The sequence below is a fragment of the Rhyacophila brunnea genome, unplaced genomic scaffold (genome assembly GCF_057557595.1).
Source record: "Rhyacophila brunnea isolate RB1 unplaced genomic scaffold, BYU_Rbru_1.0 scaffold_18, whole genome shotgun sequence".
NCBI classification, from domain to species: Eukaryota; Metazoa; Arthropoda; class Insecta; order Trichoptera; family Rhyacophilidae; genus Rhyacophila; species Rhyacophila brunnea.
In genome coordinates, this window is record NW_028232837.1 from 26,382,248 (window position 1) to 26,409,199 (window position 26,952).

Consider the following 26,952-nt stretch of genomic DNA (forward strand, 5'->3'; position numbering starts at 1 on the left):
ACGCGTACTATATTTTATCTCCAAATACTATAATTTTGGAGGCTCTGTACTATAATTCCACTTTTAAAATATGGCAACACTGAGCGGCAGCCACTCACCACCAGTGTTGCCAACCGTACTATAATTATAGTATTTGTACTATAATTTTCGTCTGCGTACTATGTACGATATAAAACAGGTATAGTACGCCCAAAATACTATAATTTTGAGAAATCGGAAAAAAAAGTTGCTAATAGAAGAAAAACAACGCCAAAATAATCCGTGAGAAGCAAAAAAATCCCCATGTCTAAAAAAAGGTTAATAACTTAATATAACGTTAATACTTAACACAGCGATTTCCAAACTGGATGGCGGGAGTGTTGCAAAGGGAGGCGCGAAAAGTTTAACACAATTAATGTAGCCACAGGTTTGTAGTTTGCAAATGCATGGTTTATAAAACGGCCGCTAGCTATAAACTACACAAAAAACAGTCCTATAAGGCCATCCTCCCACGGCGCAACTGAAATCTGATGGAACTGGTTTATGAAGGAACTCATAAACTGACCAATGTGATGCTTCGCACACGGCGCTACTGAAACCCAGTTGAAATAATAATCACATAACCTCAAACTGTCAAACTCAACTATCAACCGTGCTGTACAAAAACTGACAACACGCACGCTGCAGCGTTTACATAAGGTTATTTTGATTTTCCAATTAATATTTAACCAATTTTGGTAAGAAAATATGATTTTTCACCGTGTCAGTTTCAGTTGGTACCACTGTTTTACGGTGACTGGAAACTTCAGAGACCACGCGACTAGCATGTCGCATCTCTTCCCGACCGTTTTGAAGCTGAGAGATTCCAGTCTCGCCGTCAGCGAGCCGCCATTGAAATACATTAGCTAGATACTGGCTGGAATTTTAGTTTCAGTTCCGACGGACATAAGTTGCGCCGTGGGAGGATGGCCTAAAAGGTTGTTTACAAACCTTCCTGCAAATATGGAGACTAATTTTATAATCCCTCACTTGGTTGGTGTGTTTCACGTGAATTTGGTTGCAATTTTAAAGAAATTGAGCGAATAAATTAATCCAAGGACCACTAATACATTCACTGATTTAAAACGACAAAGTGAAGGCATTCATAAAAAATTGGAGCATATGAAATCAAAATGACAAAAAAAAAAAGTTCGCCATGTCTCCACTTTTAAATTATTTCTATATAGATATATTGAAGCAAACAAAAATCTATTTACTGAGTGGTTAGTTTGCTAATGCACATTTCACATTATTTTATTAATAGCAAAAAAAGGCGCTGCTTTGCTTCGGAACTATTAAATATTTTCATTATGTGGTGGAAAAATCTTGACCCGGGCGGTCCATGATAGAACCCATTTGTCAATGAACGAAGATGAATTTGGATTGATTAATATTGAATTTGATTGTGCTAATAAACAAGCACATTCTTCAAAAAATTATGTAATATAAGTAGTAAAACCTTGTTTTTTTCCATTTTTGTATTCGTAAGTTGGTACATTGTTGACTATTTAAAAGGTGTATGTATTATTTAATGAAATAAGGGGGGGAGCCTAGTTTTAGATTTTTTTAAAAGGGAGGCGTAGTAACATAAAGTTTGGAAACCACTGACTTAACATTTGAATTTTGTCTAAAAAAACGAGACGTTAATTACCCTTCATGGTTATTTTGTTTAAAAAACAAGACGTAAATTATCCCACGTTTAATTTTTTGAAAATGCAGAAAATTATTGGTCAATCAACGCGTACTATATTTTTGGCCGAAATACTATAATTTTGAAGGCAATGTACTATAATTCCACTTTCAAAATATGGCAACACTGCTCACCACTGACAATAGATTCATAGACGCCCCAGGAGACGATTTTTACTATTAGATTTATTATAGTTTACGAAATATTTCCAACCCTTCAATATGGTAAGATTATCTCAAAATTATTACAAATATTTGTAGTTTTTCGTTATCCATAAACATCTACTATGTTTAAAACATTTACTTATTAATAACAATAATAACTGTCAGTTTACTGAATTCACTAGTGGATTTCTACATAGTATTATGTACTTATTTTAGAAAATATTGTAGTTTAAAAACTGTCAGAGAGACCTAGTGAAAATGTAATTGATTTTAGTTATATATTTGGTAGGTTTATTAAATGTATCTGATCATTTATGACTGCAAATTTCAGTTACAAAATATGATAATATTCTGCCTACATGACAATGTCTGTACGTAGGTACCAACTTACCTAACTATTGTTGTTGAAAGCTTGTGAAATCGCGTGAACAGGTTTAATCTCAGTTTACCTCACCTTTTTGAGAGATTTCAATACCTGTATACCTACCAATACTTATGTGTATATTGTTATTACAAATCAATGCCTATTCATAAAAATGCTATAGATAACAGATACATTAAAGGCAATTTATCATATATGTTTCAAAACCAAGGCAAATCTTTTAATAGATAGAATGGAAATGTCAGTTTTAGTCACTATTACGCATGGTGTCATAAGGTCTAAGTGTCACGTGACATTGTATGACTTGTTGCACACGTCCAAACTAATATAGGTACATCTACCTGAAAACAAATTATATAATTCTTATAAACTTTTACTGCTACACAAATGCATGTGAAAAGGAATTTTTTGAATCTAAGTCATCTCCATACCTGCGAAAATTACAAACAAATTAAAATGTAGTTTGGACAGGCCACACTGTATATATTTGAACGCTTTAATCAAAACCACACATTGTCATGCTCTCCATCTGCAGTGGAATACAAGAAACATGAACATTTGTAAACAATTGATTAGGTCTATTCTATATACAAGGCGGCTGTCGACGATAGTTTATCATATTTATGTATTGAGGCGGTTAAATGTTACAATAAGTTAACCGTCAAAAAGTGCTATGTTTTAACAGCCCCTCTCTTAGCTGTATATATAATTAACTACCGTCAGTAACGCCTTGTGTATAGAATAGAGCCACATATACGATATTTAAGCAGTTTTTGTGTAATGTTTATGGGCAGAAATATATCGGTCTGGATTAACCTTTAGTATCAAATTGTGAAAGAAGTCCCAGACCTCGCATTTTCTCTGAAAGACTATGCATGTATGTATTTGTTAAAATCTGCTTGGTATGGTACCTGTAGGATATTTACCCTGCTCCCAGGTGGAGCAGTTAACGCATCGTAGTGTGATGTCTATCTTAACAGACTTATTACGGGGTGCGGTTGTTGGCGATTACGTGTTATGCCATTACCCATGTTTCTAAACTTGTTTCAAAATGGCTGATCCTTTGTTGTGTTTTTAGATGCAGTTTATGTTATTATTCAGCCGCCAGGGAAAGTTGCGGTTACAAAAGTGGTACGTGGCTCATCCCGATAAACTAAAAAAGAAAATCACCAGAGAGCTCATCACAACAGTATTAGCGAGGAAACCAAAAATGTGCTCTTTTTTGGAATGGAAAGATGTCAAAGTCGTATATAAAAGGTAATTTAACATTTATCGGTTAAATGGTGGAATTATTTCTTCTTCTCTGCTTCTACAGCCCGGGTAAACCCTAGCCACCTCAAGCACTCAAGACTCCTCAACTCTGACTCATCCTCCGCTCTCCTACTCTAGCTGATTACTCCCAGGGATCGTAAGTCTATAGGCCGTCGAGTCAAATACTCCATTTTCGTTTTGGTCCACTACACATAAGACAAATAAATTTAAATGACCCAATTACCATGTGAAGATGCGAAACAGACTTATGTAAATTCTACAGTTTTACTTATATATGAGTTGGGAATGTTGACAGATCTTTTTAGCACTGTATTTAGGTAAAGGATGGAAGCGTAGCCGGGGTTGGTATATTATGTCTATGTTAAATAGAGGGTGTGTTTGTAGTTCTGCAGATCGCCGTTAATACATCCACAGCCATGATATAATAGTAAGTAAATACCTGTTGACATCCCTATCTCGTAATGTATGGAATTAACAAAACAGTTTATTTTTCTCTTAGTAGGTACTTAATGAGGTAATTGAAATTAATTTTATGCATAAAATTCGCACTGAAAAATTTCTTACCTTCAAAGTAAGTATTTATTAGTATTACTAGTTTGAATTTGAAAGTTCATGTGGTTATTATCTATTGTCGTTGAATAGCCATTTTTAAAACAAGATTTCAAACTATTCTAGATACGTGTATTGTACTGATCCACATATTATTGTAATAATGATCAGAACCAATTTTATTTACCAGCGACTAGCAAGCAACCTGTGAGAGTTCAAATGAGTTAAAATTTCCACGTGTAATAAAACAATGAACCGAATTGAAGATTTAGCTTGGCTATTAACACAAAACATGTTTCTTTGTAAAGAAAATGCTGAACGTAAAGTAAAAAAATGACCCTGTTGCACCTGACAATATATGTCAGTGGTTCCCTAAGATTTTACAAAATATTTCAAGGGGTTCTCTGATCAAAAAAGATTGGGAAATGTTATTTATTCTTATTCTAATTATCTGCCATAATTATGTATGTACATAATTACATAATTATTGCATGCTAATCTTTTATCCAGCTGTCAAGAGACTATGGTTTCTTATGTTTGCATTTCTGTTTTCGACTTCTGTGCATAATGTTATAACGACTGGTTAAATAATTGTTCATTGATTAACACAAGACTATTGGTAACTCAGTATATATAAATGTAGATGGTTCCCTTTTGTGTAGATAACAAACAGATATAGTAGTTATCGTTTTTATGTCCCAATAATTACCTAACGTCCAAATTATAACTGAGGCAATTTCAATGCGCTGATGCACAGTCACAATGATAAATTCCTGTGCTTCGGTGACTTTTCTTCAAACTTTGAATTGGTATTAATATTTTAATCGGGCATACCTCCGAGAGTTGAAAGGCGAGTGCGTGTGTTGTGAGTGTATTATGTCGTCTCTGTTCTGGCAGAACACCAGTGGCGAAGGGTGGAGGTAGGCTGTTAAGATTCGCTATAAATAGTGCACACTAAACTTTTATAGTCATATGTATTTGTTTTTATTGAACTAAGACTACAATTTACAGATGGTGTTAGTTAGTTTTTTCAAAATCAATTAAACCCTACTTAAACGAAACCATAATCATTTTAGTCTAATTTGGGAAATACGACAAAATTATGCACACTCTTTCATTCATAGTTATTTGTTTTCGTTGGATTAAAAATACATATAACACATATTATTGGTTAATTTTTTTAATTCATTAAGCTCTGCCTAAACCAAACTATAATAAATAAAAAATATTATTATATTTATAAAATATTCAAAGTTATGTATGATTTAATTGCATAATTTTAGATATTTTATGGATAGACATGTATTTTTTGACTATTATCTATTAAGGCTTGGTTTTTCAGGGTTTAATTTTATTTTAAAAACTAACCAACACTATCTGTAAATTGTAGTCTTATTTCAATGAAAACAAATATGTATGTCTGAAAAAGTTTAATGTGCACTGTTTATGGCGGATCTTAACAGCCTACCTCCACCCTTCGCCACTGCAGAACACACTAACTGGAGAATACTTGTTTTGAGTAATTTGACTTTGAAGTTGTTAAAAAGTTTGAAATAATGGTCTATCATGTGAGTTTATTAAGTAATCCTAAAAAGGATGACTTTAAAATAAAGACTGTTTATTTATTAAGAAGGTTTCCAGACGGTAAAATTTGAAATAAGGAACATTTTGGTACTAACTCAATATGTCATTTTTTCAAATTAGTGTCTTCTGCCAGAACAGTGACGATGTATTGTGTACTCGATGTAATGGAAAATTTTGATACGGAAATTTTTATAGCCGATGTTCAAGATCGTCCGGTCATTTGGGATGTCGGTTCAGATTTATATTCCGATAGTGCCTGGTGTTAGCAACAGAGAATCCATTTTCACAAACGTCTGCCTTTTTCTCAATGAACTCAGATAGTGGCTGTCACCGGTGGTTCGACCCAGGCATTTGTGGCTCGACCCAACCGCTAGTGGCCGTGTTTGGTGGCTTTGTGTGCGGAGGCTCTTAGGGTACCAATCACAGTAGTGAAACACGTCACCGGGAATCGAATCATGAACTCCTGGTCTGAGAAGCCAGTGCCTTATGTATTTCACTACATGGTATATGACTTCACTTCATGTAGCTGTGCGATGAATGACATGCTTACCCATCCCGTTAATTGGTATTTTTTAAGACATGAAAAAGTCTTTGTATAGGTACTAAGCTACCTGTAAAACGGAAAAAATTAAAAACCATTTTATTATGTCTTGGCTTCTAGAATTATTGATCCTTTGTTTTGTAACAAATAATCAATATTTATTTTAACACTTAACCTATTTTTTTTGTTTTTTAATAATACATTAAACTATGTTGTTTTTTGATTTGTCTCAGATACGCCTCGCTATATTTTTGCTGTGCGGTTGAACAAGGTGATAACGAATTACTAACATTAGAACTCATTCACCGATATGTAGAACTTCTCGATAAGTACTTTGGAAGTGTGAGTAACCGATTTTAACCTCATCTGTAACAATTACCTTTTTTTTACCTGGCAATTAGGCTCACACAACACATTCACAAAACTTCACATCCTGTAAAACCACATTAATTAGAAATTGATAGGACCTGAATTCTAAAAAAGATTATTAAAAAAAAAAACACTTTATAGTGGATCTTTGAATTAACCGTATTCGTATCAATGTATTTCAAGGCCGACTATATTCAGACTTGGGCAGGGAGCTGCAAATTTCTGATGCCCCCGATTACTAAGATTAGTTATCGTAAGGTGTCAAAGACACATGTTATTCCTATCAAAAATGGTTCGATTTATACCCCATAAAGTAAGAAAAAATACGTAGCCAAATATAGATCTCTTCTGACTTTTAGACTACAGTATCGAAGTATACTTAAGAGAATTCGGATAATGCCATAATATCCATACAGCCTCAAATAAAGGACTCTCAAGAATGTCTTCTGATCTCTTTCTACCATAAGGTCGTACTTCAACTGATGCAGTGCCCAATCAATAGGACTCAAGTCTACTTCAAACTAAGGAATTATAAAGAATTTTTATTACCTTTTAGTATCAATGGTAATTAATTCTTCTGTGAAAGCCCATATTTTGCTCTGCGTAGGAGAGAACATAGTTATTTACTTTTTACCTTTGTATTATTATTGAAGGTCTGCGAACTAGATATAATCTTCAACTTTGAGAAAGCATATTTCATCCTGGACGAGTTGGTGATTGGCGGAGAACTTCAAGAGACTTCCAAGAAGAACGTGCTGAAAGCCATCGCGGCTCAAGACCTGCTCCAGGAGGTCAGTAGTCCCGCTAACGAGCTGCTATAGTCATATCATCTCTTTCATTCATGTCTTTTTCAAAACATATCCTTAGTGCCTGATCTACGTGTCATATTAAATTATTGAATGCCTTGTCATTTTAAAATTAATTCTAATTACTATGTAGTAAGAATTCTTACATAAAATTATCCTATCAGTGTAGATGCTTTTGTCTATCAGTCTAACATTAATTCAAAATGGCTTATCTCCATTTATATATATACAAACATAACAATTATATTGGATATTATTTGATGTGGTTATGTACCTATAATTAAATTTAATAAAAAAAATATCGTGGGCCAATGTTAGACTGACTTAGTTGACAAGGTTGAGTAAAGAAAATCATATAGTTTTACCATGAATATCAAGTGACTAAAGGTTTTATCTCATAATTGAGATAACATAGAACCAACCTTCAAACTTCGGTATATCTCTTGTACAATGGATAACTGAAATATTATGTTTTATTTTTCAAGTAAACATCACTCGTTTTGTTTAATTGTTTGTAACTCACATCATTGTTTGTAACAAATTTATAACAGCTTCACTAATACTGTGCTAACAAAAAACTAAAAAAGGTTTTTTAATATCTATTCGCTTTACTAATATCTAATTATAATCTGGATTTATTTATTATGGATAATGTGCCATTAAATATTGCCCTACAAGGCTTGACATGCTTATTAAATATCAGAAAAAAGTAATAAAAACGAAGCTCTTGCGCTGTGTTTTCGCTGTGTGGACAGAGTTGGCAACAGAAAAATCGCCAACATTGTTCAACAGTCCATTATAATAATTATTTATTGTGTAATAAATTATGATATTTAATTAGGTTGACAACTTTTTTCTCTGTGCGTACAAATCTTTAGGTATGATAAATATAATATACACAATATTGAAAGGATGTTATTGCATACAATTCAATTAAATCTATATATCCTTTCTATACCATTTACCTACACGCTTTAAAAAGTGGTATTATTTGAGTATGGAAAGCATACTTAATTCTAAAGAGAATTATATTAATATTTCCTGTAGGTAGCCAATACAGTTGTAAGCACAGCTTTATTTATTTATGTTAATTAATACTGAGCTTTATAAGTCAAAACGGTTTATGAGACATATAACTGCTGACAAGTCCTGTCAGTATGAGTAATTCCATGTTTAAATTTAAAAGTTTTTTGGTTGTCATTAGTAAAAAAAAATGTGTAAAAGACCAATAAAAATAATTCTCATTGCTCTCTTGTAAATTTATAAATAGTCACGTACATCATTTTGACTTATCAATCAAGGTATTTTATTGCACAAATATTTCAATTGACACGTTTGAAACAATGTTCATAACAAATGATCGATGAACAGCACAATAATAATAATGAAACAGTTGCTTTTGCACTTCTTCCATGTGATTTTTTTTTTAATTATTCAAACAAAATTCAACAGATTTAATCAGCTTGCAAAAAAATGCTACTTAATTGCATTAGATAAGTAATTTTTTTTTGTTCAACATATTGTGGACTAAAAGAGTTCTATGAAAGAGATGGGCTCCATTTTTTGATGTCAAAAGGCTTAACTACCAAAACATCTGAGAAAATTGTGTTTTTGTAGGTACACCTTTTGATACCACCTATTTACTAGTCGCTATGAAAAGCAATATAATATTTCTGGCAATCAAAACTTTGTTAGCGGATTTAGTAAAATTATAGTTCAAATTACATTAGGTTGTTTTTTATGTTTCGTTAAGAGTTCATTTATTGTGTAGTGTTGATTTTGTTTTTATGATAAATGGGGTATAAGAAATACATAATGATAGGGTATTCGAAAAATATAATTAGGAATTCAATGTGCTTTATAGAAAATTATTAAAATAATATATATACGTAATATGCTGATGAAAAATTCCACTGTGCCTTCACCGCGCTTAGTCATATTTATTCTAGCACATTAATAACAAAATAATATTTTATAAAACATCATATTATAGTTTATAATATTTAATGCGCATGTTACCTTATTTTTTTTTTCAATGTACGTAATAAAAATATTCTTTTTTTAAATAGAAAGCATTTTAATAGCTTGATATGATAGATAGCCATATTTCCGCAAAGCCTAATCAAATATACCACATACAGGTTCATTGTCATTTTTACAAAAATACGATTACCTAGTTTACAAAAATACACATGAAATGTATATTTAATAGACATTTTCTCTCTCCTTTGTTTATTGTTTTCATAATGTGTGTTTGCTTGGTGTTATGTGTGAAATAACTATGCCTTCAATTGTGGTATCATTGTTTTAATTCACGTCTGACACTCTTATCTGTAAAGTATTTTTTTATACAAATGTCAGAAATAGAATTGCGGTAAATGTTGCTAGAAATTTGTAGGTGTCGTATTTACACGTATATCAAATATTTTCTATCTAAAATCTTATAAAATCGTTCATATCTCTTGTATTTTAGAGAGGTTACAAAACGTATTCATAAAAATAACTGGTCTATTAGGCAATATCTGGTACAAAACTGAACATATAAGGTATCTATTTCGAAAAGCCGATTACACAGTTCACATATCAAAGAAAAGATATACCCACACACTATGTTTTGATTTATAGCCTGTAAAAAGCATAAGAAAAAAAAAGGTCTATAAACTTAAACGTAAATTATTTTTTGCTTATCGAAATTGTACAATTATATTATATACAATTGGAATTAAGAGTTGATAGACCATTAATTATTATAAAAAAAATATTGTTGTAATTTAAAAATCTGTTACATTTGAAAAAATAAACTAAAATCATATCCAATCATCTAAAATTACGCTCAAAACACATAGATATCGTTTACGATAAATATTGAAATGTGGACATATCTGTAGTATTTGGAAATAGATGCCTCATATTATTATCAATTTGCAATGATTGATTTCAAAATGGCTGCTTTAAAACAGCTGATAGTGATACAAATGTCATTCATTCATCCAACTCATTACAGGAACCACAAAAGTAATTACAGAATATAAACATGACTTTGACCATTTTTTATGATTCTGTGTCTGACATTTGACTCTATACCTATGTACAGATGGAAATGTCCATTTTAAATGTGACGTTAGGTTTGCTTTATGACACACGTAGCTTTCTCTCTGATTAATGTCGCCATTTTGCCCTTCTCTGCCCGTCCACTATAGATCTGCATCGGCGATACTTATTGAAACTTCCAAGAGGCTTAGCAATATCACCACAAGTTGGCCGCGCCCTACCACTCAAAATACATGATATAAACATTAATTTTAAACTGTAATTCATATCACTGTTTATTGTACATACAGCACTCACTAGCGGCGAGATTTATTACACCTATATCTCTTTTCACTGGCGATCTTTTCGCGCATCAAACTAACTTTTGGTTGATGGAAGCACGTAATTTTGGAAAATGAATTTATTTCGAAATCACAACCATGAATTATTATTGTAAATCAGTGATTCATAGCTGTTTTTGAAAGTAATTCCGATCGTAAGTGATCATTATAGATACACTGTGATTTGCATTAACAAAACAAGCAATATATTCAACACAAATAAAAAAAAAAATATTAATATTACATGGAGAGGGTTTTAAAGTCTATTAAAAGAAACAGCAAATTCATTAAAGATAATTATTTTTCCCGAAAAACGTTACTTGATTTGTGAATGCAAACGCCATCAAATTAATCTATTGAATCACTACTATGTAGCACTGTCTCTCTTCATCATGATTATGAAAATATATAGGAAAAAGGATATAATGTCATGATAATGATAGTGCGAGACAGTACTTCGCTGTCTCCCTATATCATTATTATGAACATCATCATTATCATCTGGTGTGTGTTTCTGAAGGGGTATCTTTAACAATTGAAGGGCTTTTTGACAGAGACAGAGTCAAAATTGAGTCAAATTAACTAATAATGCAGATTCGTAGATGGCGTTGGGGAGCATATTTCTATATTCAGAAATTTTTGATAAAATATCACATGTCCGGAATATAACGCCATGAAAAAACATTGATTCTGACAAAACACCACTTGTAAACAACAGTTTGCTGATAAAATCCCACTTGTCAATGAATTCTGGGATTGTGTCGAAAAACTAAAAATAATCATATCAAACGATAATCATAATAATACTAAAACGATAATAAAACTGGATGAAACAATATGCCTGTGAGAAAGTTTTTTCTCCTGGAAATGGATAAATTTGACAAACGGGATTCTGTCAAAAAGACCTTCAATTTTTTTTTACTTGAAATGCCAGTCAGCCATTTGGTTAGTTTGGTTCACACTCTCGATTCAAACACACTGAACAAAATTCGCCAAACACAGGATTCGAACACACAATCTACAGTTTCAGAAGGAGACATTCTGCCATTCGTGTATAAATATGTAAAGAATAAAAAATATAATACCTATGTATTGTCGCTTTCATTTTCATAATAATGATGGAGAGAGACAGTGCCAAACTACGGATTCAACAGATGAAATATAAAACATTTACATACATTTACCATTACATTTTTGGTTTATACAATACGAATTCGGGAAGAAAAACTATTTTTTTTGTTATTAAATTACACGCTTAAAGCAAGAAGAGTTGCCAGAAGTATACCAAACTATTCCCCAAATACGAGGCAAAATAATATTGCCAATTGGAGGCCAAATTTATTACCCGGTTCAAGATTGATTCGTGTTCTAGTATTCCTTTAGTGAATACAATCAATGATACCATATTTTCTGATGTATGTTACTAATTTTATCACTTGTTTTTCTCTGTTTTACCACACGCCTGACAAAAGGATCTCAAAGACAATCTAAACCAATAAAGGTTCTTTTTTAGTGACTGCTTGGTCATTTTGTTTGTGGTAGCCGGTAGTTAGGGCCTGATGAACCGACTAGTGAGTTTCGCGAGCAGCCATAGGTCAATTTACAGACTCAATACTTGATGATTTACCAAGTTCGTAGCTCTCTTTTGACTTTTGTTCGATGGCTCACGATACTATCTCGTCTGTCTATCACCCCCTTTAGCATGACCTGTTTATTTTAGAATGATCCCACTATATTCATATACGTAGATTATTCCAGAAATATGCATTTATTTTTAGGTTGTTGATGCCTATATAACAAATTATATTCCCATAATGCATTGATTATAAGACACCCCAGATTATAAGACACGCACTCATTTTTTTAATACAAATAATAAAATTATAAAATCTTCATTACGACGATAAAAGTTATAGTATACAACTTCTTTTGATTCAGTTTCCGATTTTTCTGAATCACATTTAAGAGTCGTTGATTTCTGCGTTTTCCCGGTAAGTATTGTTTTTATCAGCCATTCTTTGACATCGATTACAAGACGACAGAGACACCAAAATAGGAAAAACCATGTCTTATAATCAATGTATTAGGTACAGTATAATTTATTTTTGAACCTTTTTTACCAATTGTTTACACAGGCACATTTTATCTGCTCACAAAAAAATCATTCTTATACCGTTTGTCAGTATGTACCATGGTGACAAAAACTGTCTGCTAGATGTAGGTAAATAATGATTTCACATGAAAATATTAACAATACACACTTAAACAGTCTGTTATAATATATCTGCCGTACATAATCAACTCCAAAATTTGACAATAAACTGAATATGTTCAGTTGATTTGAAATATTTTTTTCACACATAAAACGCGACGCTTATCACTTATGTTCATACAAATACAGATAAACCCCGATTCTACGATTTTCAAGGGACCCTAAAAAAAATTATAAATGGGGGATATATAAAAAAAACTCATTTTCTGCAGGATTTTTTTTGACGTCTTGAATTATTTTCAGTTTCTCAGCTAGAGTTCTAGTTTTCTTCATGGAGGGCTTTTTAGTTGCGACTTATAAATTTTTTTGATACGAGATGTGAGGCAAGCCTGAGCGCCCACCGATGTCTGTAAACAAAGCGATGCGACTGAAAGGTCTGTATGTATCTCTCTGTAGTCTGTATTCTACGAAAGCGAAATGAAAAATATTCAACAAAAACGGTCAATCGGGATAATATTTGTGACAGGGCCATAATATTTAGACGATAGATCTAGGAAAACGATAAATCGGGGAACGGTTAACGGCCCACATGCTCAGCGTAGGCCAAAATGGAGCTTTTATGGTATTTTCAGAGCATAACCCTGGACATTCCTTAAACGTTGAAGATAATCTATTTATATAATTTTGAAGCCTTATTATCCTTTATATTTATTTTAAACATTTGATGACTGCATAAAGTATTTTTATTACATAAAATAGTATTCTTTTAAACCTCTCGCTCTAATGTTTTAGAATATAGTCATATTTCAGTATGTCCATGTGAAGTAGTGTTAAGATTTTTTAGATTTATTAATTTTTAAACGCATTAACAAAACCATTAGTAAAATTAATGTTAACATTATATAGTGACATATTTACGATAAAAAAAAATATTTTAATCTTTTTGATCCCAAATTTGACAAGAGTTAGGCATTTTATTATTCAAAAATGGGCACGATTAACACATTTCAAGATAATTCTAAAGATACTGATTATAAGCTATGTCTTTGGCCATTCAAATGTGATAAACATCCTATGAATAAAATGTTTGCTTTATAATAATTATTGACCTAAGAATAAGGTAGTATTTTTTTGAAATACCCCATTTCTATTGGCATTTCCCAGTGGCTAAGCTACAAAATACGGCCGTAGCCATAAATTGACCAGTGATAAATGAAGTAGGGAAGATCATGTTATCGCGCATATTTGAACGTTTAAGGAATGTCCAGGGTTTTGCTCTGAAAATTCCATAAAAGCTCCATTTTGACCTACGCTGAGCATGTGGGCCCTTAATGCGGGATTGTTTAACATTGTTCTTATGGGTGTTTGGCGGGACTTTCAAAAATAACGATTTATGCGAGAACGGTAGATCGGGGTTCCACTGTATTAATAATGATTACAGATCCAATAATTTTATCATATTTAAAAATGTCGCTTGTTTTTCATGTTGTTGTCATTACTTACCGATGTAATAATATATATATATCAATCCACTTCCCTTGCTAGTTATGCGTTGTTTAGGAAATTCACCTATTTAAATTATTTTAATGAGTCATAGTAGAAATAAAATAATATTGTATCATCGATTGGTATGGCTATATAACGTATATTTAAATAAAAATAATATACATTGCCATATTTTGAAAATAAATAATAAGTAAAATGAAATTGTTTATTTTCTATGTATATATAATGCTTTTGAAACATTTTAAAATCTCAGAACCCCCCCCCCCCCATCCGGCTGACAATCTGTTGAACGGTTTCAAGTTGTAGTTTCTAGCAATCTTTTACAAATTCTCACAGAACTCCTAGTTATCCAAGTACCTCGTAGTGATTGAGAAAACAAATTGTGAATTGGTACCTTATCAACTATAGTTGCGACTCATTTTTTATTATGGAAAACATTATTTAACATGTCACATTATACTATTCATGTTTATTGTTATGCTTTCATTTTTAAAAAAAAAAGTCTCGATGATGACAAAACGCTTTTGATTACAAAAATGTGTGACATACAATATACCGACAACCATCTTTAAAAGCATATTTCTGGTTCCACATTATTTTTTATTCTTATTTTAGTCCCGGTGTTCACTTTATAAACTGTATTCTTAAATGACTGATTATCTTTGATGATATTTTATATTAGAACTCATGACTATTTTTTTTAAACACATTCTACAGTAGTGAATTTTTCATGAAACTATTTTTTCGTTAACATCTTTTGTTTTAATATATCATTTCATCAAAGAGCGATCTCACACTTTGCCAAGTAGTTAAGTTTAACAATATTGTATATATTCTAGATTCAACTAATCTGACTCGCATTTTAACGCAACATGTGAGTATTGAAGTGTTGAAATCTCTTGCCAAATTCAAGTATTAGTCAATAAACTATTTTACTAACTGGAGATAGGTTTTATATTTATAAAACATTGCCTTGCATAGTTTAAAGAAACGAAAGGAAACCAACTAATTAATAGAGGGGTTGAGGATTAAAGGGATACGAGTAACATAAGTAAAAAATCAGTTTGGAATAGTTTTCACACCGTTACATAGTTATTTATGTACGTAAGATAGGAAAACATTCACATGTTTAAGTTTGTATGAAAAGTTTTAGTATACGAGTTCTTTTCAGTAGAGCAAAAACAATGAATTCACAATGACATTCGAATTTGAAAACATGTTTGCTTAAGACGTGAAATTATTTTGATGTGCTGATTACACAGATCGCAAGAGTTAACAAAACGTTGAAGTGTTGTACAAAAAAATGAATTAACCATTTTTTTGTATTCTGTCATGAGTGGAAAACGCTGTTCGCATACAGATGTTCTTGGTCTGAACGTGATATTATTTAAAAATTGTTTTCGTGAAAAGTGCCTATAAAACACTACTTAACTTGGATCCCTTTAATCCTCACTACCTTAATTATTGTTGAATTTGTCGAACACATTTTAATGTGTACGAAAAAAATAGGACTTTAATAAAATGCCGGAAAAAATAATTAATATTTGTGTATGATATAAACTATAGGACTGGTATCAAAGTGCCCTAAATGCAAAGAGCTTTGTATTTTGGCTGTTACAAGTTTTTTAGATACATTTAATAATGTCTTTTCTGACATAATGTGTGTGTACGATGAAACATAGTAATAAATATTTCATTCCTAGATTTGAATAAACAACATTCCATTTTTATTGACAAATATTATTTATTTGTCGATTACAAAATTGTTTAATAACAAAAATTTATAATTGCTGTATTTATCTGTTAAATAATGTTATTTAAAAGATTTGATTTCACATAGTATTTTAAAACGGAAAATTAAAGCAATAAATTTTACATTCGACTGATTTATAGACAAAATTATTATGGTAGAACTTCGATTATTTGATTGCCAATAATAAAGATTAATCCAGAAAATTATCTGTAAAAATAAAAATGGTGCCATTCTTTGAAAAAGTCACCGTTCATCCTGAATCTGGATAATCGAGGTTTTAATGTGTATAATAACTGAGTATCGTCGTTTCCATTGCAAAATTGTATATCTGCAAAATCTCAAGTTTCTCAGGGGAGCATAAACAGTTTAAAAAATGTATGGCACTTGAATCAATTCAAAAAAGGTTTTCATAATTTCAACAAAAATGCAATTTTTGTAAATTGTGTTATTTTGCATCTGCATAAAGGCGATTTTCGCGGTTTTAATTATACAAAAATGTCAAAAACGCATATTTTGCAATGGAAACGACGGTACTTATTTTAATTAGTTCTTAAAATATTAGGTACGATTACTATGTGAATTGAATCCTTTGTATTATTTTGTTGGTGGTTTATTTAATTGTTACATAGTTACATAATTAGCATTATTTTGTTTTTTAAACTTTTCATATTATTGTAATTATAACCTAACAAATAAAACATTTTATTATGAGGTGTATGGGGGGTTTCATCTTCTTTATTATATTATTATCATTTGTTAATTTTAGTGTTTACACATAGTAATAAGTTATATTGATGTCAAAGAAGTATCAATTGTTTTTTTTTTCATAATACTTTTAGTTACACAGTTATAATCCGTGGTATATCTACTATTATTTATAACCATTGTTATTATTTCTTTTGACTGGAGACATTAAGTAGCCTCCTATTCTTTTGTCCACAAAGTATTACCATTTTTGTACTGACTATTAACTATAATAATATTACATTATAATTTTTTAGTTATAATAAATAAATAATTTAATTATTGATAAAAGATTTTTCATCTCTCCATTTGTGATAAAAGCAAGAATGAATAGTCAAAATTTTTGAAGACATTTTTCTTATAATATTTGACATTTTTTTAAGTACCTACCTAATAATCAAAAATACAATTTTTGAATAAAATCATTTTTTTTTTAATAAATAATAAATCTAATTATTATGTACCTACTATAAAAAATAATGAATTGTATATAGGCAGCTGTTCTGTTGGTAATTACAGAAATTGTATTTCTACAATTTTTTTGTCAATCATAATGTCAATTTATTTTCTAAAAATAATAAGTCTTGGGTAAGGTTGTGTGTGTAATTTTTTTATTACTAAAAATCTGAGGAATTTATAAAACCTGCGTTTTTACATAATAGTTATTTCAGTAAAAATATTACCCACCGATCTATGAAATGGACATTCGTTGTTTCACAATATTTAACTTTGTATTGTTACAAATATGCGGTAGCGTTCTTTTGGCTTTGACAAATGGTTCCCGAACCAGTCATTCTATAAGTTACCCGAAATAAACGCTGCCAAAATAATTGGACTGAATAATTTAATGCTTTTAAATCTTACAGTTTCGACAAATATTAACAACCTGCCGCTATACGAAATAAACATATAGTTGACTCTCAATTTACCTGGGTTGTGTCGATGTAAATAAACTTTAAACATTATCATTGTTTTTGCACTTTGAAAGACAAATTTTGAAGCAATATATATGGTGGAAAAAATAGATTTAAATTTTCTATTTATGATTTTACCGAGAAATGCTAAATGATGTTTAAATTTATATATTCTTTTTAACACTACAACAGGCCATGAGGCCATGAAACAACAGTGTAGAAGTGAAACAATCACATACACATAACATGTGTGACCTCACTGGCAATGAAACCTGGAGCCCCTGCATGAACCCTGTGTTTTATTGGAGTGTACGAGTGTCGTCTCTTATTATATTTTTAATAAAAAGTAAAATTATTTTGAATATTTTCATTGTCCATCTACCGAGTCAACTGTATTTATACTTACCGCTTTCACCCATAAAATAGTTATTAAATTTAAATAATCCGATTGGAGTCTTGTTTGGAAGTTGAATGTTGGAATGTTTGATTAAATTTTTGGACCCAATATTAAATTATAATGAAATATTTGCAGACGCCATTTCTAGAATAATTCTATTGCCATCGCATGTTCCTTAAAATCCATACTATTTTTACCACCTTTATTTACAAACTAAATATTTACAAAATATATATTTACAAGCCACATAATAGTTTATTTTATTTTGCTTCAATTTTTAATGTGTGATGACATTTATTGGTTTGGGTAAAATAATATTCTCATATTATCTTTAATTCCTTGAATGCAAGTTTAATTAGGACACATAATATACAAAATTAAAACAATTGGATTAATTATTAAATTTATAACATGTTTAATTAAATATAACTAATTTCGTAAAAAAAACACCTTTATGCTTAAAACATTGAATGTATGGTGCCTTTAAATCAGTATCATGTACCTATAAAACAATCCCTTATAAAAAAATTATAAACCGCATTTAATATTAATATTGCTTTGGAATAATAATTAAATAAATTTTCTGTTGATTTGTTTTATCCAGTAAAAAAATACATATTTTATTTAAATTGAAATTCCATAAGTAACTACATTTTATACTTTTCTATGACTATATACATTTAAAATAAATATTATAATTGAGGAGTCGGGTTGAAGAATGGCGTAAGTACTAAATCACAGTTTTGAGAAATGTGTATCAGTATGTTATTATTATACATATTGGACAAATCAAATATAAATGATTTTTGGTTACACGGTAAAGAATGGATGAAGCATTCAAAAAACACCGTCACAATAGTATGCTGCAATTTTACTTGGACATCATTTCTATACCCGCTCTTCTCAACTGTAAAAACATTGTTTTCATAAAATTAAGATATTTTTTAATGTTTGTTATTGTCCAAATACAATTTTTTTTTCTATAAAAAATGACAACCTATTTAATTTACTAATATGACGTGTCAAATTAAATATACTTACCTAAATGAATAATAATTAAACAGAGAGTACATTTTATACTGTTTGTACAAATTATAATTAATTTTTAAATTACCTGTTTTTTTAACCATTGAATGTTATGCGTCAACGACATTGAGTTACTTTATAAGCTGTTTGTTGGCGAATTTAAAAGCGGGCGATTCAGCTATTGCAATTGTGATGATGACACACAAAACTTTCCATTCGCTGAAAAGCCACAAGACAGCGACTATTTTGACAGAACGCAGTTCGTTTTTTTACCGGGAGGTCGCTACTACGCTCTACTGCGCAGACAGCGTGTAAAGTTGACCGGCTTTCAACTTTTATCGGTAGATTGTTTACAATCTGCTTGTTAGCTTGTTCGATGATGACACTGGGCGACTTTACAGGCAGATTGTAAATTCGCCAACAAGCAGCTCGTAAAGTAGCTCAATCTCATTGACGCTTTAACCCATCATTCATTCATTTTTGAAAAATGTACCTGGAACGTTGAGTACCTATTAATTAAAAGTGATAACAATATTTTTATGATTTTGAAACAAAGTTTTTTTTAATTCTATTTGAGTTATGTATGTTTACAGCTATTTTGGGCTATAAACCCATTGGCAGAACAATCCAAATATTAATGTAGTACCCACAGTGAAAGTTCTTCATTACATATAAGATCGTTTTATTATTTTTTAAAGAAATCATGTTGAACAAAAATATCAAAATGATTGAAAGGTATTTTTAATTTCATTGTTCTCATGTATTTATTATGTCACTTTAGTGATCTGATCTAATAAATTTCAGAGACAGTGTTTAAAAAGTTATCAATCAACACGTCTTTACATTTGAATAATAATATTTTTCAACTAATAAATATCAAAACATGACATCAATCTCTACACTACTATAAAATGTTAAGTTTTTTGTGTTTGGCCAAATAAAATCTCTTTTTAAATATATGTGGAATAGGTCATTTGACCACCAAGGCCACAATTATATAATAGAGAAGTTTCACTATATTATAATATATTTTCGTTACATACATAATATAATTAAATTTGTTATTGTTAAATTTCTTCATTTTCCTTAGTATTATTTTATAATATATATTTGAATCCCCAAAGTAAAGGATTTATTATACAAAAAATGTGAAGCTTAATTCAAATTTAATGATCATGATAATTATATCTTGTTCTAAGATTCTTTTAATGAATCCTCATTATTTATATATATTAATTAATACCTGTACAAGATATTATTTTGTAAAATATCTTTGAAAGAAATTATTATAAAATAGTTTTTTTGACATGGAATATCCTTCAAGAAAATTATTGTCAATTTTTAAATGTTTTTTCGATAATATAACATTGCATGTGTTTACTTATATTGGTATCAATATGCTCACATTGAGATAAATGGTTATTGTTTGGACTTAATGAAAAACATCAGAATCAAAGTTGCATGTATTTTATGAAAAATTTCAAAGATAACATTATTACAAAGATAACTTTATTTGTATTTTGTAAGCAGGTACAATCTAAGATTTTTGCAATATAATTTTATCATTTTGATCTTTGGACTTACATAACGTCGGTGTTTTGTAAAAAGGGCGAATCAACCATTTTGGCGAAATCTAGATTTTAATGAAAATACAATATGTACCCCCACTAGCTTTGTTGTGTAAAAACAGCGAATTTTTATCTCCACAGGATAGTACTTAAAAACGATAATCGACTAAAATTAAATTAATTAAAATTACGAAATAAAAAGCAAATGTGACATATTAGGCCTTTTAAAATATTATATAATAATACCTATTATAATGACAATATTCTTTCTAAGCTTTATTATAAACTTGTTAGATATTTATAATCATCTACAGGTAAAAAACAAATAAATGTCAAAAGTTAAAAATCCTCCTCCTGTAAAGTAGCATTTTGGTTAATTCGCCCTTTTTACAAAACACCGACGATAATATGGGCATTTAATGTGTCTCAACAGATATTTTTATCAGGATTATTTGATAGCGGTTCTGATATATTTCTGTATCAAAGTAATTAAATATACTATGGTGACATGCACACAGACATTCGACGTGATCCTAACTGCAGAAATTCTGATCTAATTGCAGAAAAAGTCTACAAAAGTGCTTTTCCGATCTCGAATATAGATGTGATTTATTCATAGAGTCAAAACGTTTATATCAACTTGAATGTCACTCAAATTGTATAAATATCATTAAAGAAAATGGAACTGGGACAACTGGACACCAGGACAAGTAGGCACCGCACTGTCGAATGAAATACCGTTCATTAATGAAATAAATAGACGTTCATTACGATTTGATGAGGAAGTTTAATAAGATTCTATCTACTAAGTTGTTTTAATTGATTTTGCTCTAATATAATGTTTTTTTTATTGCGGATTGAGAATTATGCCTGACGCTTTGTATAAAAATAAAACTCTTCTTGTTGGAACTTAAACATATGCATAATTAAATCATTCTTTACGTGTGCATATTTAAATTCTCACCTAGTATTAAATACCTTAGTATTTTAGTAACTATAATTCACAAACGTCTATTTATTTTCATTCGATTGCGTAGCGCCCAGTTGTCGCGGTGCCAAATCATCTTAGACCCAGAAAAAGTCATCAGACGAATTAAGCAGTAAGAGGAAATATTGGAAGTATTCATCAATGCATAGGAAGATTATGTTATTACGATCGTCCGCCTTTATCGTGTTGTACATTTGACAGATGGCAATAGCAGTAACTTTAACCAAAAGTGACAAGCATGCTGCGTCAACTCTGTATGTCTTTGTATATGTCACTTAAATTAGAATGGTAGATAAAATTGATGAGTTGCGGTTGCGTTGAGTTTGTATGTTCGAGGCCTGTTACTCATGAATACTTGTGTTGTTTCATGATGTTCATTTTGTTTGAGGCTTACAATGTCACGGGTACAGTATTGTCAAAACGTGTCGTACTGCTTGCTTTCTTTATTTCATATAATTACTAAATAATGCAAATGTCTCTTGGTAAATGTTTGTCTCAATAGTTATCAGCATGTGTTTTTGATTGTGGTTCTTTTTTCATAGTGTTTTTGTTTTCTATCTCTATTTTGAAATATATAATACTGGAATGTTGCGTTTTATCAAAACTCTGTTTTAATTTCAACGTAGTCGTAGACGCCTTTTACTTCCTTTTCCCTATAAACATTTTAACACTCAACTTTAAAGTAGGGAGTTTGGACATTAACATCAATGGGTATTTCGCAATTTTACAAATAATATGTCATCACCTTGGTGATAAACTGATCTTACATTTTAAAATTTCGAAGAAATCAGCTTCCGTAAATAATAATATTTCAATATAGTCAGTTATCCACCAAGGCGACGATATTAATTATGTGACAATTTAAAACCAACAACAAAAAATTATTAGGAAGGTAAAGATACATAAATAAGGGCCTTACTAATTCATTTTTATTACAAAAGAATTATAGTTTTTTTCATCTGACGAATTTTGGAGCTGAGAGATAAAGAAGTGTCAGGTAAACATACCAATAAATGAATTCTTTTTATAGTTTTTATTCATTATTCCTTTATTTGGCGAAGAGTATCGGTACATAAAAGTACAACAAGGTAAATGGGTTTTAAATGAGATAATTTCATGTTGACATGATTCTAAAAGTAACTTACTTAATTGACGACACTTTACCCCTCTCTAAATTCCAAAACTCTAATAGACTGGCTTAAAAGCGTACTTCAGTGAAACGGCAAATAATTTTCAATAGTAGGTGCGACGAAATTTCTCACTAGTCGCCAATCGGAGACATAGTCGAGGTGTCCACACGTCGATTTGTTTTGTCATGGCGTCGGATGAAAATATTCTTAAATCGTGTAAAGATGACTAAAAAACTTTACGTATGTACTTAAAAAAGAAAACATGTCAATGAACATACTATTATTATTAGTAATATAACAATAAACATAACATTAATTTCACGCATGTTGGATTTTTATGACAAATTATATTTCGTTCGGCACGCATCATTTGCGTACTTCGCGCATCACCTAGGCACGATCTTTTTAGATCATGCCTCAACTGAAGTATAAGCCTTAAGGAAAACATGGGTTTATTACAAAGTCACTATTTATAAATTGGCTAATAACAAAATAAAGCAAAAATACATAGACGTCAAACTGAAAATGGTTTTATTTAACAACTAATTGATACTGAATAGCTACAGTTTATCTGTAGACTAAAAATTACTGGAAAGATTAATATTTTTACTGTGGAAATTTTTGTCAGGCTTTTATTAACATTTTTTTTTGGTTTTTATTAACAGAAAGCATGAAATTTAACGTTTATTTAATTTTTTCTATAATGTTTAAAGTATAATCTTTGACACAGGATTATGGACAAGTACATCCTAGTCATGAAACCAGCTATTTTTTTTTATAAACACAGTTGATTCTCGATTTACTGTGGTCATATTAATTACCAGGCAGCGGATTAACTGTGATGAAACAAAACTTTTATGCTGGCAAAATAGTCCTAACTTTTTCTATGCCTTACGATATTACTATGGCAGTATCTGACAGGCTGCAGACTTTTAACAACACACGTTGAATGTAGAGCGAAGCTCGCTGTAATACCGATAATTTTTGGCTTAGTATTTCATAATTATTCAAACGGATGTCATTGTGTGTTTCATTTTTTAGATTATGCAAATCAATCAACAGTGGCTAGTAATTTGAGTTTAAAATCGGATGAGATAACTCGCAAAATTTGTATGTGCGGCCTGTCGATCACGGCCTTCGCTGAAGACATAGAACCGGTTAATTAATGTATTTGAATTAAATTTTATGTTTGCGGTGGCCCAACTGAGAAATACTAAGTGATCCACTATTATTATTATACATTTATGGATGACTCATTTCCTGCAATTGCAATTTATTGTAATCTACATCTTTCAACACGTACACGTGCACCAAGTTGGGTAAGAATATTATCGTTTATATTCTGGATTATCCAGGCAATAGATTTTGCCATCTATCTTGGTAAATCGAGAGTCAACTCTACCTATAACTGAGCTTGATTTATAGAGAGGGAATGCAACTATAACAATCTGACGTTTTTTAATAAAAGCCTATAGGTATTTTATTCATCATTCAATTTGTCATCACTGCAACGAGCTAAAATATATACTAGATCCGTGAATATGTAGGCAATTGACAGTGACAGCAAACAGCATTTTTGTAGTTCACGAATTGTACCATCCGCTGATACTATAAGTCTCAGGCAAAGGTCTCATTCGAAATTCTATCTCTATGTAGCGAAGCGGGGGTGGAATTCAGTTGTCAATATATGCATTTTTTGTCAATATTTATAATTTATGGGATATTGATATACCCACTTGAATATTTTCATTAAATACTAGATTGTTTGAATCACTCTAGTTTAATACTTACTTGCGTTTTTTATTATTAAAAAAAAATTCTCTAAAAAATAAACATTTTAACAAAACATTTTTTTGCCACAGGGGTCATTCGTATATGATATCACGCCCTGAGGGGTTGGAGGATTTATGATAAAGGAGATAGGATGCATTGAAGATTAAATGACATCCACTAAACCAACAAACTATAAACTTTTTCAGATAATAAAATATTCTGTGGAAATATTATACTGAAAATGACCACTTCCAACGTATTTGTTTTGTAACAATGGTGTAGTTAAAAAATTTCATTACTCATTTATTCAAGACTGAAGAATATACACAAGATTTGAGAATGTTGCATTCTTCATTGATAATGCATTTCTTCGAATAACCTCAGAAACATACCTACCTATTAAAGCCAGTGAAATTCGAACACTCCTAAATTAAGCTTGTGGGTCTATTCTATTCTATACACAAGGTGGCTATTGACGGTATATCATATTTATGTATTGAGTATTATAATTGTTACAATAAGTTAGCTGTCAAAACTGTATATCTCGCTCTAAAAATTAACACAGCCAAGAGGGGTTTTAAAACATAGCACTTTGTGACAGTTAACCGTCTAAACTTTAGACGGTTAACTTATTGTAACAATTAACTGTCTCAATATATAAATATGATAAACTACTGTCGATAGCCGCTTTATGTACAGAACAGACCCATTGAACCAGTCCCAGAATCAGCTGGTAATTTGATTTAACCTTGATTTAAATTACAAAGGTAGCCAATATTTGACAGAATTTAAAACAGTGCAACGTGATAATTGAATTGGTGGCCTAATAGTTTAGAGCCCTTGCCTGATGAGCGAAAGACATGTTCGAATTCAAGATTTTTTTTTTTAATAGGTAGGTATGTTTTGAGGCTTTTCCGATTTATGTATTAAAAATATATTCACACAAGATACAATTTACTATTAAAATTGATATATGATACAATCAAGCTAAATGAATATTTATATATATCTTCTTACATCAGGATGAAGCTGTTGACGGTGCCTTAAGGGACATTGGTCTCTTGTAGCTGGAACTCTTCAATCATCAGGACATCTTCCGCTCTTACCGACTACCCATCCTGCGGAATACTGAATCACACTTCACTAGTATTGAAAACGACATACTTCATTCTTTTATCTAAATGCTATTATTTACACTGGTTTTAAAGTTTAACGTCCTTGATAACATGAATTATTATTTTTTAAAACGTTATACAGCGGCTGTAAACCTTGAGTCTCAAGGAAGTATTAATAATTATTACATATTTTTGACTAAGGGCAGAAGCTTTTAAGGGAAAGCACATTAGAAATTGATTACCACACATGAGTCAATTGAGAGTTGAAAACCTAAATAAAATTTGTGAATTGAAATATAAATTGGTACATGTATTTTTTTTTCAGTACAATGTTAGAAACAATGATCTCCACTGGAAAGTTTAAAAGTATTACTATGTTTTTTCAGTTTTTGGTTTTTTACATATATTAACCAAACAAGGACTTTATACAGTTGCGCATACATAAAATATAAACCTACAGGAAACATTGCATATCGTCACCTCAATACTACAACTAGATAACTCTGATTTAGTCATTGTTGGGAAAATGAAATTTAAACTTTACTTGATTAACATAAATCAAGACTATAATTATTATTTAAAATAAAAATCGAAAATTGTGCTTGTCTAATTGGGAACAATTAATTAATGTTCAATTGTAAGAAAAAATATTGTAGATAGACACCCAGCGTGGCAGTCCGGCTAAGCGTTGGACTATCACGCCGTGGGTCTCAGGTTCGAATCCTAGGTCTGGCAAGTACACATATTGTTTTTCAATTTGTGTGTGAGTCAGGGTATGGACCTAATAGGTTGAGCAAGTGGCTGACATTCATTTCTCGTAAAAACAAAATCTGTTAATACAAACCTCTACTCTGTGGAGGCCCATATGATCCTATTAGGATCGGACATGTTCAAAAAAAAAAAAGATATATTATTTTATTTATTTAACGCATCTATGGTTTTAAAGTTATCTAATATTTTCAAACACAAAATTAATACAGTTCCCATTAACTTCTGACTTACCTAATTTTATCATTTTGTAGAGAAGGAAATGTAGAATCATATTCAATAACTATCTCAAAAACAGTGGAAATCAAGCTA

At 30.7% G+C, this 26,952-nt stretch overlaps 1 protein-coding gene across 3 annotated transcripts; it reads left to right on the plus strand.

Moving 5' to 3' along the window:
* Positions 1–1,837: 1,837 nt before the first annotated feature.
* Positions 1,838–26,952, plus strand: LOC147073395 (AP-1 complex subunit sigma-2-like). 3 transcript variants are annotated; one of them, XR_015070431.1, is made up of 6 exons: positions 1,838–1,932; positions 3,333–3,511; positions 6,434–6,542; positions 7,223–7,360; positions 25,780–26,216; positions 26,284–26,952. XR_015070431.1 is itself a non-coding variant. In XM_085945076.1 (5 exons), the coding sequence occupies exons 1-5, from the start codon at positions 1,930–1,932 to the stop codon at positions 25,822–25,824; spliced, it is 474 nt and encodes a 157-aa protein (XP_085801202.1). In that variant the 5' UTR covers positions 1,838–1,929; the 3' UTR covers positions 25,825–26,952. The 3 variants fall into 3 exon arrangements, 2 of the variants coding, with proteins under 2 accessions (XP_085801202.1, XP_085801203.1); XM_085945076.1 differs by having other exon boundaries at positions 25,780–26,952; XM_085945077.1 differs by lacking the exons at positions 25,780–26,216; positions 26,284–26,952 and having other exon boundaries at positions 7,223–7,390.